The sequence below is a fragment of the Electrophorus electricus genome, chromosome 7, assembly GCF_041902795.1.
Source record: "Electrophorus electricus isolate QZ-2024a chromosome 7, ASM4190279v1, whole genome shotgun sequence".
NCBI classification, from domain to species: domain Eukaryota; kingdom Metazoa; phylum Chordata; class Actinopteri; order Gymnotiformes; family Gymnotidae; genus Electrophorus; species Electrophorus electricus.
This window is the reverse complement of record NC_137503.1, coordinates 20,921,181-20,937,044: the sequence shown is the minus strand read 5'-3', so window position 1 is coordinate 20,937,044 and position 15,864 is coordinate 20,921,181. Positions and strand designations below refer to the sequence as shown.

The window sequence follows — 15,864 nt, the reverse complement described above, 5'->3', positions numbered from 1 at the left end:
CATAGGGGTCAGTAAAAAACAGTTTAACAAACTAAAGTGAACTAATAGGATGACATACAGGCACATTTCTAAGTGTTTCTAACTGTTTCATCTCACAAGAGGTTCTAGACTTGAAGCTTCTTCTTCCTTTTTTTTCTATTCCAACTACTTTCTCTTTCTCCATCTGGGTACATATATCCCCAAGATTCTAGGGGCATCCCAAAGAATAGGTTGCCTCACTAGCCTGCGGCTGGAAATTATGAATATTCATGATTTCTCTCCCCCTAGGCTTAGATTACATGAAGGCATTACTTTAAACATTAAAGTAAATAGCATATGTTGGTGTTAGAGAAAGAAGGATCCTAAAGATGCCAGGGTGATTAGTTGGATCTTGTTCATGACTAAGTACAATTCAAGTTGTTATTCACAACACTACTTCCAATAAGGTGATCCATATATGCGTGAATGCAGTCACTTAGGGGTGCTGTGAATTCACAGAATAAAAAGACCATTAAGCAGTAAGTGTTCTCTTTTGTGAACAGTTTAATTAACCCCTAAAGGCACCTTGTAGGTGCCTTCAAGGGTTAATTAACCTGCTTATTTTTGAATGATTTGTACATATTCACTTTAACACTAGTTATCTGAAATAATACACATAGCACAATGATCATTCAGGATTGGAACTGAAGTAGACACTCGGTCCAAGACATTAATTCACATCCAGGCATATTTTCCATCATTTAGGTTCCATTTGAGCTCATGTGATATAGGAGAAAATATTTTAAAAACAAAAAGCGCCTTTTATTTTGGGGGTTTATAATGTGTATTTGGATGTTGGAGATTAATTTTCAGTCATGCTATACATTTCCTCATTCACAATTGAACAATTTTGAGTATATACATGAAATTACTCAGTAGTTACACAGTATTTTCCACTAGCTGTCCTAAACATCTCCAAATTGCCCAAAAACCTCTACAAATGCATACAATCATCAGTCAATATACATTGCAAGAGTATAGAGTATATAGAGTACAAGATTTGTTTTGCTAAAACATCACAACAATGTTCAGTAACTTACTAAAAGACAAATATAAATTCATTTTAGCTTCATTATTAAAGGATAAACAATATTAGCTTTATTGCTATTAGCTTCATTGCTATTAGGCTAAAGGGTGACCTTGGGGAAAATACTGTAAAACTGTAAATGCTGTAATACTGTAAAAAAATAAATCAAGAAATATACTCTCTCATTTATCCTTACAATTTGTAGTAGAATTACACATTTTTTCCAGCAGTGAATGTTTAAGGTATATGACCTGTAATTGGAAGGTTCCCAGTTCAAGTCCCACCACAAGTCCCACCAAGTTTCCACTGTTGGGCCCCTGAGCAAAGCCCTTAACGCTCAAGTTGTAAACTGTGATAATTGTAAGTCATTTTGGATAAAAGTGCCTGATAAATGTCATAAATGTAAATCTAATGATTTGTGATGCAAACATCATAGCTAGTGCATGCTAGAAGCCACTAAACCATCTCCAGCTCATAACTGCACACAAACAACTCCACATAAACTTCAGCTAAAATAAGCCTCTTCCTTTCCAAGATATCCAAAAGTATTGTCAATCAAATTATTCACTAAAAGCAATATCCATGACTGCATCAGTTTCACAAAACAGTGTCGCATGCATGCACTACAGTTTATCTGATTACAGTGCAAAAGCAATTTTTTGCTGTGCGCATGGCTGTAGCTCACACAGTGCTTGACCAAATAAGGAAAGCAAGGTGTCTACATTTTTGTCTATTTGTCCTCTATTTGTGAAAACAGCTGCCAATCACTCTGCTTGCGCCTGGAAAACACTTGTGAAGTAATTTGATAGCACCCCCTCCCCTTCCCGCCTAGCACCTTGGTAGGTGTGAATGAGCCTCACTGGAAGAAAATAGCTCTTTATGGCCCAATAACAACCACGGAAACTGAGAAAGGAGGGTCTTAGCTGTCTATTCAGGAACACTGCTATTTGATTAACATGCATTTTGTGGTAACTGAAGGCTTGCATATTTTGTGTTAGGTTATGAAGGAATGAACTCGTGTTTTTGTACAAAGATATAAGCAAGCAAATAAAGAACTTTACTAACATTCTATAAACTGTTTAAACATGTCACACAGTTACTTTGATGGTAATTGAATTTTCTATGACAATCTGAAGTTATCTTATAGCGGAAGCATGTTTTAAAAGGCCATTTAAAAGCACAGGTAAATTATTTGGATTGGCCAACGGTTGCACATAGATGGCTGAAAATCAGTATGAATTTTTTTGTTATTGATAGATGGAGTTTATATATATATTTTAAGATATATTTGATGCTTTCAAGTGATTTATTTAATTATGGCGTGGGTGCAGTTGGAGATTAAAATGTAGATTATATCCTTACATTCCAAGTGGTCACTAAATCCAATAATAGAGGTCAAACAAGGTTCCTTAGCCATATGTCCTTGTTTGGATCATGTAGAAGTTTGGACCATGCGTCCATACGTAGATAAAGTTATGACCATGTGTCCTTCTAGAAGTCCTAAACCTCTCTTACCAAGAAGATTTGGGGAGCTGATAAAGTAGGAAAGTCCAGACATGAGGGAGCGATTGTGTGTTTGGGCCTGGTTCATGCAGGATGGCTGTTGAAGGTTGTTTAGAGGTGGGAGTGTGGACAAGAGGATGGGGAGGGGGGATTGCCATTCTCCACTTTGCCCATTTCATTCAAAGTAACCAGTAGTTGGAGCATATCTTTAGAGAACTATGCCCTTTCTCAGTATGTTTTATGTGCACTACCTGAAGCATACACCATTTTATGATTCTTGTAAAACTAACTCGCAGGCTAACATCTAAATGTGATTAAATGTTAGCTATCAAGGTGTTGTGCAGACAAACATTAACTGCTCAGAATGCTTGATAAATTATAGCAATTTCATTAGCTTGCTGGCAGTCAGTGTTGTGCAGTGTGTGAGAGAGATTGCATGTTTTGTTGGTTTTGTTTTTTTAAACAATACTCCATTTTTAATACTTTACTTGGCATTGGAATATTCTGTGCTTCATAGTAGAATTGTATACGGCACCTACAGCCATGTAATTGTTTGTACCCTCTGAGGAAGCTGCAGAGCAACACAAATGCCCTGCTGCAGGTATTAACATGGAATAGGTACATTCCTGGTATAAGAGTGAGATTTCTGTTCTATTTTCTTGTTTGGGTCAATGATTTTGGCCACCATTATATCCCAAAAAAGTGATTTGAACAAATACTAATATTTCTAATGGTTTGTCCTAATAACTTTGTAAGTTTCTTTTTGTTGTACACGAACAGTACATTTAGACATCAGTAAGTATGACCGCTTCAGGTCCACTGACTGCTGCAGTTCATGCTTACACATTTACTCCTAAAGTCATTTCTAGTAGTTAGAGCAATATTTTGTTGTTATTGTTGATATTTTATTCTATTTTTGTTTAACATTTTTGCCATGATTAGTCCCTCCCAGATTCCATGTGCTATGTTTTCCCTGTCTTGTGTATTTTAGTTGCATGCCATTGTTTCATTTTCTCCGCTTCTTTTTTGATTTTCCACACCTGTCCTGCATTTACTTAATGTATTTAAACCCTTCCTTTTTCCCTTGGTCTTGGCTGTTCATTGTTTGAATGTTTACTTAATTGCATTTTTACTTAAAATGTTTACTTAATTGCATTTTTACTTTAAATGTTTACTTAATTGCATTTATGTGTTTGGTGGAAGTCTGAAAGCTCGTCTGTGTTTCAAAGCCTTTGTTTATGCTAGCCTGTTTTGTTATCCTAGTCTTCGTGTTTCCAAGCCTCTGTTATAGCCTGCTTCCCCTGTTTGCCTTCGTGTGTTTTTGTTTTTTTGTAATGTATCCCTGTACTCTCTGTGTTGGCTCTATGACCCTGGATTGCTATAACAACTACGATTCTGGATTTGCTCTTAATAAATCTCGACCTTCTCCTCATATGCATCCGCCTCCTTACCGTTCAACATTACAACATTACTGTTGATTAATTTTACTTTCATTCATAGTTATTTTATATAACATTATTGTTCTGCTATATAATGTATTCTTAGGAAATAATAATTTCATTTTTTGGTTAATTCTATTTGCTGTATTACCTATCCTTTATCTTATTTTTATTGTTGTCTGATTCAATTGTATGTGTATTAGTCTCAAAATCCATTTTATCATCTAACATTTTTGTCAGTTGCTTGCAAAGCAATTTGATTACTTTGAATTGCAATTAACTTGTTTGAAAGGTGCTATATAAATAAAGCTACACTGATTGGTTGGTTGGTTAATTGATTAGGGCAGGGATTGTTTCATTTTACTTGTCATTTTGCAAATCTTTTCTCTGTCGACAGGAGTTGCAGGGGTAACCTGTGGCCTCCAAGAACATCTGGGAAAACATAAACAGTCAACAGTAAATAAGGAACAAATTTTAAAGAGGGAAAACCTCTTTAAAACCTTAATGAGAGCTGGTATTCAGAAGTAAACCATGAAAAAGATATATATCGGCAAAACGGCCCCAAAAACCTCTCGGAATGGTGGTAAACATCAGAAAAAGAGGTAAGAGGGAAATAAATCATGGCTTTCCCTACCAGAATCATGTCATCAACCAGTGTTGCTTGTGCATTGTGTGATTATGCCTGTAAATAATACAAAGTGGGTAGTCTGGGGAGGGAGTTGAATAAGGATGGGTATAATTTTAACTAGAGCAAGGAATGGATCTTTAAATTGTCAGAACTTTGATGATTGTTATGTCTCAAAAATCATTTCTTTCCCACTCCATTCAACAAGTGTAACGCATGCAAATGTCTTAAAAGTAGTATTGGTTGAACACTAGCAGTTTTATGCTGATGTTTGCACTTGTTAAAAAACACTATATCAATATGCAATCACTGAAAAACAAAGTTGTAATTTGCTTATTATTTTTGTAAAGAGATTTTTCTATAGCACAGTTAGTGTTCGCCTACCTACTTCAAAATGTAGCTATAATTTAGCCTAGTCTACAAAAATGTAGCTGAAGCTTGGTTAAAGTTTTTTAAATAGAGAGTGCCTTAAGCAAATCATGTCATAGGTGATATTATGCTATGTAAAATAATGTAATGTTTTACATCAGGCAGTTGGAATGCAGCACAGCAACAGTAATGTGCATGGCAGGTGCAAAAATACTATTTTTGCCACTTAATCTAGATCTATAATCAAAACAGAAAATAGCTAGTATAAGATGCATTTTTACTCATCTTCAGAAATACAAATCTCATAAAAGGTCCAGGCCAGAGTGAATTATTACTATTCATCAGTACTTTCACTTACAGCATTTAGCTGACACTTTTATCTAAAGCAACTTACAATTGAGAAACTAAGGGCCTTATTCAAGGGCCCAACAGTGGCAACTTGGCAGTGGTGGAACTTGAACCAGTAACCACCCAATTACAAGTCAAGTACCTTAACTACTGAGCTAGCCCCTTTTCAAACATCTCGATCCTTATGTCCACTGGGAAGCCTACTGTATAACCCTCATTAGAGAGCAGGCTTGTATTGCCTCACCAGTTATTCACAACTCTCTGGAGTGGGTCAATGATTTGGGGATTTTAATTGGACAGTCAGGGAATGTATTAATTCCCTCTTGTCCCTGTTATTTGTTTAATCTCCCCCCCCCCTTTTTTTTTGGAGTGAGAGAGAGAACTTACCTTGAAGACAAACTCAGATGCCAGAGTTCAACCTGATCCAGGAAAAGGATTCTTGGATCAGGGATTGGGTCTTCAGAGCTGGCACGAATGAGAGACATATAGGCCTTCACAGGCAGGCCTTTCTGAAGCAGGAGCTGGTTTGATAACAGCAGTGTATTGGTCAATATAAGCTATGATGAGCAAATTCTGACAAATACACACTACTGATAAGAAATAAGTAAGTTAATAATAAAATAAATTTAAAAAAAACATCAAAATCAAAATATGGGAAAACAAACTAAGATAACCTGTATTTGAGTATTTATAGCTGCTTAGTGACAGGTTACTGAAAAATTAGTCTTTGTTCCATTGGGGGGGGGGACTTACCTCTTAACCCCCATAACATTGCTGGCCCCAGTGCCGCAGGGCACAGGGCAATACGCACAGACTTCCTTGTCGGTGAAACATGTTTATTTACATACAATATAGACGACAAGGATGGCACTCGTATACAACATTTACGGTAATCGTGAATCTACATAAGTGTTAGACAAGTAACACAATAACTCGTGACATACACAAATCAATGTTACGGTTACAAAGATCAACAGTAACACATACATAGTGACAATGACCAACAAAGGCAACACACAGACAGGGGTTTAAATAGGCACAAAAGACATTAACATTAAACCCTATACACTTGGCAACTTGGCAGTGGTGGGGCTTGAATTGGCAACCTTCCAATTACAAGTCAAGTACTTTAACCAGTGAGCTACCACTGCCCCCAGGATGCATTTGTGAATCCCCCTGCACGAGGTGGGCCATACCATGTGACTATGGGGGAGAAGCAGTCTGTGACAGAACCCCCTCCCAAGGGGCGCGGCTCCCGAAGTGTCCACCTTTGGGACTGCAAATCCCAGGCTGCCAAGCATACACACACAGATAAACACTGCATGGCTCTGCCTGGGGGCCCACTTACTACAAGGCAGGTCAGGAACTGCCAAATGGGGAGACTTCTCTTGAAGGAAAAAGGCAGCATCCCTGCCTCTCTCATGGTATTCCGGTATGCTCCATGTGTAGTGTGGGGAGGGAGCATTTCTCGAAGATGACCCCTCCCTAGGGGCGTGGTTCCCGACGCTTCCCTTTCCGGGATAGCGAACCGTCGTGCACACATACAAACATCGCACGGCATTTCCCGGTGCCCACCCAGCACAAGGCAGACCAGGAACCTCCCACTTGGGAGACCTCCACAAGTGAGGGAAAAAAGCAGAGTGCCTGGCTCTCTTGGGTCAGTCCGACACTCTCCTCACAACATGATGCTCCTGAAAACAAACACAAGGCATGAATACACATAAACAATAGTGTCAATCCACAAACACATAAGGTGCTGTGCTGCAGCACCTGTTAATCTCGCAGTCACTGTAAATGTGTCCTTGGGCCCTTTAGTCACATGGGGGTGCACATCTGCCCTGGTTCTGTATGTGCAGCCTTCCCTAACGGTCCTCATTTATCCTGCTGCTCTATGAGCGCCCCAGAAGAACTCCCCCTCAGGGACTTTGGGTGGGCCCTTCCAATCCTCCTCCTGGTGTGCCTGTAGAAGCAGAAGAACTTGGGCTCTCGTGTCTTTGGCCGTATATCTCGCCGACTTGATCGCCCTAGGCTCCCCCCAAAATTTTCCATGAGGTGTTCCTTTCCCCCTCCAGAGGTTCTGTGATCTTAGGTCACAGTACTCTCCCCAATCTTCTGGGATCTAGGCTGGGGGTTAGGTTGTGCCTAAGCACTGTCCACTAGGAAGTCTGTTATGTGACGGGGAAGTAAGCGTCCTCTGGTGGTTGGTCATTCTGTAACGTTTGCTGGCCCAAGTGCCACAGGGCATGGGGCAGGATGCACAGACTTCCTCGTTGGTGAAACACGTTTATTTACATACAACATAGACCACAACATTGGCACTCATATACAACATTTACGGTAATCGTGACTCTACACTTAACACATACACAGTAACTCGTGACATACACAAACCAACATTACGGTTACAAAGATGGACAGTAACACATATGTAGTGACAATGACCAATAAAGGGAGCACACATGGATAGGGGTTTAAATTGACACACAAGACATTAACATTATACCCTATACATGTGTGTGCAATCTCAGGGGCGTGATTACAAAAACAAAGACACAGTACATTTGTGAATCCCCCTGCATGCAGTGGGCTGTACCACGTGACTATGGGGGAGGAGCAGTCCGTGACAACCCCCCCTTTTTTTGTTTCAGTAGTTTTTTGCAGCTTGCACCTTGGACCAGACTGAAGATGGGGTTCAGTGTTTCAGATATGTCTTAAGAAAATGGTCTGCCTACTTCATGAATATTAATAGCCTTTGTGTTCACCTTTTAGGGAAAATAATTTAGTGGATACAGGAATACATAGAATCCACCGAGAATCATCTATAAATTAAAATAAAGAAAACCATGTGTATTGTACCTAAGATTTACAGTTTCTCATTACTGATTTTTGCCTGGATTTGTGGATTGTCTTTCTGGTTTTGACACGGACTGTTTTACCAGGCTACTCTCTCTACCTGGCCCATTTTGTTGCAACCTCATTTTTCCATTATGTGGAACTGCAATAAAACCCTGTCTTTTATCCACAAGTGTCTAAATTTTGCCTGGCCCATTACAAAAGCAAACAATTGAGCAACCAATAACCAGCTTTCCAGAGGTGGGGTTGCCAAGCCAACCTCACAAAACTCCATGTAGACAAATGCTTAAACCAAAAAAAACTCATTGAAGAATGGTGAAGAAAGTAGCGAAGGTAGAAAAACAGTTCCAGTTGCATAACAGTTTTTTAAAGCCAGAAGTAAGTTTAAGTTGAAGGTAATGTTTGTTAGATAATGTTTAATTGTACTAGAAGTACTTGCTGCATCGCAATATAATTTTTTTTCTGGAAAAAAAGTTGCTCTCATATTACCCACTAGTTGGCAGTAAAACATTTTGGTTTTTTTTGCAGCAATAGCAAAAATAAAACCTGTGTTTTACATACTGAAATCTGTACAGACATATCAATACACATCCTGTTAGTTTTACATCTTATGATTTGTGGGTGATGTTTCTAATCTCTTGGTGAATGTGTCAATGAGTTTTTAGAAATTACATTATAGAACTTCCTAATTTTATGAGCCAAGACTGAACTAATATTAATTAATTAATTTTTAATTAGAAGTAATAATTATTTTCCCCTAAAATAGGGAGGTGCCCCAGTTAATCATAACTTAATTTTAACTGCCAATTCATTGAGGAGTTAGTTATACTGTGCAAGTAAAGCCAAATTTAAATATTCATCACTGTATTTATGGAGCTTTTCCTGCCTGGGACCTTTTAATGTCTGACTTCAGCTTGGATGATCAGCTTCATCTTGATCTTCATTTACATATTTGTCCATTTGACAGGTTTTAATGAGCTTTAAAGTTGAGACATTTTCCTCTTTGTAAAATGACTTAGAAAGCCATCAGTTAACTGAACACTGAACTGTCATGTGAAAAGTCATGAAAATGTCTATTACATGACTTCTGTTGTATTTTTTACATGGTCACAAGTGTTATAGTTTGAGGTTTATGTTCTTATTTATAAAAAACATTAATACAGTAAATGAGAGATAAACAGATATGACTCAGGTATATGGAAATAACACATGAAAGCTATATTCATATAAGCTATAAGCATAAAAACAATAAAACAATGAAACCAGCCAATAAGGTTAAATAACCACAACCACTGAAACCCCAACAGAATCTAGGGGAAATGCTTTAGAATTTAGATATGATAAACCAGGGTATGATTTCCAGGAAACCAGGAAAGGGGTACAGGACACCTAATTGTTGAACTGGACAGGTGTTCCCTAAACTAATTCTATGTGCACATTATTGTTATGATTACAGATAGCAAACTGGCATAAAAACAGACCATGTAGACAACCTTAAGGCCTTACTTAATGGATGAGTTCAAGTCAAAATTATCTTGAATTAGATAATATTGGATCTTTAGGGGCTCTGGGAGCTGGCATGTGATGCTGGTAGCTTCAAATGCACCATGATGACCCTGTACACATCCAAAAGAGGTGGTGAGGGACTCAAGCTCCACCACAAGCCAATTTTGTTTGCAACTGCTATATTCCACAGTAGATCTAATAGGCCTTTGTGATGTTCCTGTAGGAGCGGTCACTTCTCTAAAGTAACTTGGTGCTGACTACTTAGTTGACGAATTAGGACTAATTAATGCTGGCCAGATGGAACTAATTCCATCTCTGTCAATGACATGAATCTGCTAAACATCAACTTAACTGAGAATGTGTATAATGAGCAGAATAAGACAAATATAAACAAAACAGAGTGCTTACCAAGACAAACAAATAAATTAATAAACTTTAAACAATGTAAGGACTCAAGTTCTTCTTGTGAGAGGTTCTGGACTTTTAAGGTGTTCACTTTTTCTAAACCGTGACTTCCAGGTAAAAGCTACTTACTTTTATTGCACCTGAGTTTTAAGAAAATCTCTGGAGGAGTAATAGTTTGAATGGCTCACACACAGCTAGAAGGGATTTTTACTAAGGCATTTTCCCTGTGTTTACAAACAAAAAGTTATACATTTCCTTTATTGATTGTATTAATATTTTTATAATTAAATTCAATGCAAATTCACCGTGCTGACCCACAAGCACACAAACTGAAGCACCTTAGTGCTGCAGTTGGAATGGTCAGGAGTGCCTCCGGATACTTTCCAGCACCTAATACAGTCCATGCTACAACATCTTGCTAGTTTCATCAGAGCAAAGGCTGGTTATTCCCACTATTAGTTAGATGGCCATAATATTCTGATATGACTGTGTATTTTGAACCAGGATGGTTCTTACATTGGAAGTTTCACACAAGTTCTTAACAGGCATTAGAAACTTGAAAAGGTGTTGGAAATATTCCCAGCTAGTACAACTCCAATGGTCAGAAGCGGAGGTGATGTAAAAAAAAATGTATTCCTAAAGTTCCTAAAATCCTAAATCTTTGCAACTTTAAGTGCATCTTAAATACAATTGAATCCTCTTAATGGTGTTGTGACGCAGACTTACTGGCTCTGAGGGTAAATTGCTCGTTGTAAAACTAGGTTATGCTAAGGTTGAGGTGCCAGAAACTAGAGTGTTAATTAGTTAAACTTTAGAATCCAATTTATTTGCAAAAATATGAGAAACATTAACTGTGCAACCATCTGCCATCTGCCTTAAAACAATAAAGGTTAGACAGTATCATGGGCAAAGAATCTGTAGATAAAAAGAAAGGGAGGGAAGCAAATGTGAGTCTCAAAAGTAACAAAAATGAACATAAATGTGCACTAACTACAACAAAAGTAAGCAACATAACATTACAATGACCTTTAGGGACATGGAAACAAAAGGAGACTTAAATAAGGAGCAACATAATGACATAATAACCCCCAGGTGGTGTGACAACTAATGGACAGCACATACCACCTGAAGGAGGCAGGGACATACAGAACATTGACAAGCGTGAAAACAAAATTAACAGAAACAAAGATCACATTCTCACTGCCACCACATACTACCATCATGACAGATAGCCCAGTAAATTTTTAAGCCCAGTAACTTATGAAAGACATTTCATAACATAATACATACAAGACAACGATAGCACTCAAACAAAACATTAACAGTGAGCATTATTACATTAACAATGTGAACATTAATAATGATGACAAAAGCTAAGCAACAGTGATTATACAAAACATTAACACTTACAACAACACCTACACCCACAATGACCCACACCGAGGCACACACTATCTGGGGTTTAAATAGACAGACAAACACATAATGATAAACCCCATGCAGGTGTGTGTCCTTACGGAGGGCGTGGCCACAAACAGACATGATTCCCACTGCATGCGGCAGCCGTACCACATGACTCGTGGGGGGGAGCGTTCTGTGACACTATGCACAAATGCCCATTTTATAAACTACCATATTATAGTGTATCTAACACTTATATTTCTCCAGTCCTTGCTCATATGTGCATCATTATTTTTTTCATGTCTGTTCTAATTTATCATTTTTAATATATAGAAATTCAGTGTATTTCCTTTTCTCTGTATTCTACTGCAAGTAGTCCAGTGTGTCAGCTTGTTTGGTATGTTACATGTGCACTCACCAAGACAAATCCCTTGCATGTGTCACATACCTGGCAAATACACTGATTTTATTTGCTGTGTGTGTTTGTGTGTGGGAGAGCAGCTCATTGCAGGAGCAAAAGGAAGACCTGCGGAAGCGGCTATCTTATACCACTCATAAGCTGGAACTACTAGAAAATGAATTTGACTCCACCCGGCAGTACCTGGAGACTGAATTGCGTCGTGCTCAGGAGGAACTTGACAAGTTCACTGACAAACTTCGGCGGTAAAAGTATCTCCGCCCAACCATTTCTCCCACTAACTGGTTTTATAGCTGCTGGTGATTTCTGCAGAGCAGTAGGGCATAACCCTATTCCTGGAAACAAGTACTCATGCAGAGATTCCATCTCTGATGCAACTTCAATTGAACCTCTTAAGACTTTAATTAGTATTGATAGATAGGTTACCGTTGCTATTAAGTTTTGCCTTAGACTATATCTAATAAATGTTACTTCCATCTGCACAGATTATTTTAGACAGTGCAGTATTGACTGGGTACACAAAAACACCACTGTGAAATCAGACCTACCTCTTAAGTGACATCATGGGTGACATGATTTTATAGCTGCATAAAGCATCCCTGGAGAATGTAGCAGGGTTTCAAACAGAGTAAAAGCATTTGGTAAACAGCTCCCTATTGCAACACTAGGTGGTTGTAAAAATCACAGCACGGGCAATGTTGCTAGATGTCAAGTACTTTAGTTGGGAAATTAGAAATGTGCTGAATTTGTCTTTTGATACATCCAATGAAACTGACATACCTCAGAAATTATATACTCAAAGCCTTCTTATCAGAATATTGAGTCTGCCTAGATAGTCTATCCATCCAAAAAAAAAGCCTTAGGACATGGTTTTTATTATTAATTTCTTAACAATTATATTAAGCTTAGAAGTAGAATTATTTCTAGGGCTTATATGAGGGACAAAATAGAGGCAAACTTGAAGGTTAGGCAAGACTTGTATGCAGATAAACACTAGGAGCTAAAAATATACCACAATTTATATTTCTTTTCTAATATTTCCTTGTGAGACAAGATTATGCAGTAATTTAGTATATATACAATTTTCATTTTTATTCCAACTGGAATTAGCTTCCACAAGTGAGCCAAAGCTAAGATGTGTTTGAGAGGGTCTTATTGTCTTCTGTGTGCCACTGCAGAATACAGAGCAGTTATTCAGCACTGCAGAGAATCAACCAGGACCTAGAAGAAAAGATACACAGAACAGTGAGTAAAGATTTTTCAAAACCAAGACAAAAGACATACATCTCTGAGTGCATTACTGGACATTTATTTCTTTGTTGTATGCTATGTGCCCATGTCTGTTTGCATTTGCATGTGCAACTGTGTTTATCACCTATATCCCACTAGATTTTTATTTTTCTGTGGCAAATTCCTCTTGAGTGCCTAGCTCTTGGTGCTTTTTTAAATAAATACAACAACAGATATTTGAATTTCAATGCCTTATACTCACACTGTTTTTGTTAAGTATAGTATGATGATGGTGAGTGTATTGTACCATCTATTATGGTATTACATAGAATGTGTTGGCAGGAGGATTAATACAATAGACCATAATTTTGTTACAGATTTTGCCATCTTGCTACAGATCATTGTATAACAGCCACATGTTCTTTTATTAAACAATTCACTTGCAATCTCTAAAATTTGTGAGTAGGTTACTTCACTGCTCATATTTTATATTAGTGGGCTCCTTTAAAATGAATAAAATATTCAACAGTATAAACATTATTATTTACAATTTTGATTTTCTACTATAGCCTACTGTTAATAAATTACATTGATTGGTGTTAGAGAGATGGACTACATGTTGACAATGTCACTAACGTGAATATAAGAGTAGCTTTACTACATGGTTTGATGTGTGCTATTAATGAGAGGACAGTTTCACTACATGTTAATAATGTTAATAATGTCATTATTACATGTTCTCGTGTTAATAATGTCATTACTAAGATAGCAGCTGCACTAGATTTTTTTGTGATGCTATGAATGTTTACATTTATGGCATTTAGCTAATACTTTTATCCAAAGTGACTTACAATCATGGCTAAATACAACTTTGAGCAATTAAGGGTTAAGGGCCTTGCTTAGGAGCTCAACAGTGGTAACTTGGAAATGGTGGGGCTTGTACTGGCAATTATAAGTCAAATACCTTAACCACTGAGCTAGCACTGCTCAACAGTGAATGTCATTAATAAATGGGCTGCAAGATTCTGATCTTATCTCTAATGTCATTAATATAAGAACAACTAAAACACAAGGTTATGATGACAACATTAATTTCCAGGGAATCTTAATTTGTGTTTTCTTTCTATTAAGGTTAACCTGGCTTTTCTGGGAATGCAGTGTAGATATATGAAGTGTGTCCCTTTGGATACCATTCCAACATCCAATATATTTTGCCAGAATTTCTCACCTTAATGTAAAATGGGCAGTTCTAATGTTGTGCAAAGCTTACATAAGCTTTACCCTGACCAATCTTGTAGAATCATGAATTGATTCTAATTATATCAGAACAGGTATTAGATTATGCTACAGTAACATTAACTAAAAAAACAAAACAAAAGGTGGTCAATGCAAGGCTATATTATCTTGCAGTGGTCATGTCAGTTTCTTACTATCCACAAAGCTAGCCATTTGTGCCTATGCATATAGATTTCTTTTCATCCTGATAGAAAATAAAAAGTTAATGTTCCATCAGCTCTTCAAAGATATCTAGTGCTGTAACTTCAGAATGATTTGCAAAATCCTCATTGGTAGGTTGGTATGTCACGTTTATGCTTGTATAATTCAATGAATCCATGCTTGCATCATTATATTCAACTCTGCTTCATTAGCATAGCATGCTGCTAGTCTGTGACAACAAGCTGTCAATCAAACATGCTCATTGGAATTATCAGTATCATATCCAGAATGTTCTCATCTAAAACAGATGAATCAACTTGATTGGATTTTGAACAGTATTTTTTTCATATTTATATTGTTTTTTTATTTAAAATTTTAATATTTAGTAGTTTACTTCTAGATTAGTATCAAACAAACATTTTTAATATTTTGCAGTTCATAACCCTGATACTTAATATCAAAGCAGCAGGACTACCTGGATATGATGTCATTAAAGGACAACTGATCGTTAAGTCATATTTAAATTAATGAGCATGCAGAAGGATTACATGGTTATTATGTAATTAAGAGCAGTTGGACTAAAATGTTTTGAGGTACTCAAGTATTGAGAGAGCAGTTGGAATGCACTGTTATGTCATTAATGTAGTTAATGAGAGAGAAGCTTAATTCTTATGGTGATGTGTGCCGCAGCTTGTGCCTCTCTGCATCCCTTCTCAGTCACAGCACCATGATGATGAGAAGCGGGCACTGGGACGGGAGATCCTGGTCCTGAACAGCCATCTCATGGAAGCCAAGATGACGATTGAGAAGCTGAAGGACGACAATGTAAGGGCTGCAGGCACAGTTACCATACACTAGTGCACAAATACAGTACTCACAAAAATGCTCACATAAACATCACCAGATATTGAAAATAGCATAAATGATACTTGAAATGTTTGTTGTCATTCCTCCACACATAGGAGGTAAACATGGCAGAATCAGAATCTTCATAGCAGGCTTGAGATGTTATGACTGTCAATGGTCTGACCTCATGGTTTTTGTCTGTCTCTGAAGGACTTGTACAGGAAGGACTGTAAAATAGTTGCCCAGCTTTTGCAGTGCAATAAGTCCCACTACAGAGCCCTGCTCTCAGAGGTAAGTGATCATGCAATCATTCTGCTCCCATAATCAAGCCCTTCAGTCAGTATGAGCATAGTGAGAACACACTCAGTATGTTTACATAAATAAGATGATTACATGGCAGTGTAATAATCAGAGTATTGCTATACTAGTACAGCGGGTA

The 15,864-nt window shown here is 37.5% G+C and overlaps 1 protein-coding gene across 2 annotated transcripts in view; it reads left to right on the top strand.

Annotated features, from left to right (window-relative positions):
* The window catches only part of si:dkey-174m14.3 (brain-enriched guanylate kinase-associated protein), a 74,562-nt gene that overhangs the window by 45,202 nt on the left and 13,496 nt on the right, over nt 1–15,864 (top strand). Inside the window, exons 6-10 of one of the 2 annotated variants that reach the window (XM_027003963.3) lie at nt 4,385–4,589; nt 11,996–12,157; nt 13,091–13,157; nt 15,297–15,404; nt 15,636–15,716. In XM_027003963.3, the coding sequence (XP_026859764.2) occupies nt 4,519–4,589; nt 11,996–12,157; nt 13,091–13,157; nt 15,297–15,404; nt 15,636–15,716 (489 nt within the window). In that variant the 5' untranslated portion in view covers nt 4,385–4,518. Of the gene's footprint in view, nt 1–4,384; nt 4,590–11,995; nt 12,164–13,090; nt 13,158–15,296; nt 15,405–15,635; nt 15,717–15,864 lie in introns of those variants that run through there. The other variant, XM_081718254.1, reaches the window with a different exon arrangement.